At 42.8% G+C, this 1,147-nt stretch overlaps 1 protein-coding gene across 1 annotated transcript; it reads right to left on the minus strand.

Moving 5' to 3' along the window:
* Window positions 1-378: 378 nt before the first annotated feature.
* On the minus strand, window positions 379-951 carry LOTGIDRAFT_176485 (hypothetical protein; the record flags this gene model as incomplete). The annotated part of the gene is made up of 1 exon (XM_009050912.1): window positions 379-951. The coding sequence occupies one exon, from the start codon at window positions 949-951 to the stop codon at window positions 379-381; it is 573 nt and encodes a 190-aa protein (XP_009049160.1).
* Window positions 952-1,147: the final 196 nt, after the last annotated feature.

Below are 1,147 nucleotides of genomic sequence, written 5' to 3' on the forward strand. Positions count from 1 at the left end.
GCTGATTGGCTGAGACGTACCACGTGACTAAACATGACGTAGTAGTAGGGGCATGTCTTCAGGGACTTAAGTTGCTAGGGAGATGACGTCATTGGGAAAACCCCGGGAAATTCCTTGATGACGTCATTTTGTCGTCATTTTGGGAAAGTAGTAATAAGCGAGTGATTATAGGTACCAGACGCTGATTACGGGTAAATACTTTAATAGGCCTGTCATCCACTTCCAAGATTTGGACAACAATGATAGGTTCGGTTGCCATGTTGCAAATGACTGGCAAAAGACAAGTGACTGCGCTTTTTATAGGCGGGAAACTGGAAAAAGGGCTTTGGATTGGATAAAAAAGATCACGTGGTATTTATTTTTTAAACTTTAATTAATTCAACTTAAATCCATTAACTCTAACGTATTGTCATTCATGAATCCTAAACATGTTTCGCCATCTTCAAAAGACAAACAAGGAAAATGGTGATGGGCCCAAGCATGGACTAAACGATCGTTTTCGGTCAGATTAGATTGGAACACCGATAAAGCATGGGGTGACGGTGCGTGGAATTTATGCCACAAGTAATAGAAACAATAATGCCCGCAGACAGCACTTTGATTTCCTTGAATCCTCCGGGTATTGTGACGTAAGGGTCCTTGACGCCGCGCAAAGTCGGCAAAATCTTGGCCATACACTTCTGGGGAACATCCAAACGAGTCGAAGAAATCACAATGGTCTTTTTCGCACACAAAAACTGTCCAATGTTTTCCAGGCTGGCCTGCGTCGTCGGTATTCACAACGTACGCTGAGGGATAGCGTGTTGGCTGTAAGGTTTGTAGTTGATTTCTGGCTAACACGCCTGCAAATTGTTCCGGGATGTGGCAGGCCAATGCTTCCTCCAACTGTGAAGTATACAGAGGTTTACCAATCCACCAGAACTTGGCGGTTGACGTCGATTTCCAAGACATTATCGTATTCGGCAAATAATAGCAAATTAAGTGGATTTTGTGGAGGTTTTTCGAATCTGAATTCCAAAGACAAACTTCCAGACGACTTGGGATGAAAATTGGCTTGATCAGCTCCGTGGTCATTGGTCAAATCAAATCCAAAGAGTGTGTAGCCTTTAATATAGTCGTTGTAAGACAAATGCAATCTTCCTTAGTA

Source organism: Lottia gigantea (genome assembly GCF_000327385.1).
Source record: "Lottia gigantea unplaced genomic scaffold LOTGIsca_1589, whole genome shotgun sequence".
Lineage (NCBI taxonomy): Eukaryota > Metazoa > Mollusca > Gastropoda > Lottiidae > Lottia > Lottia gigantea.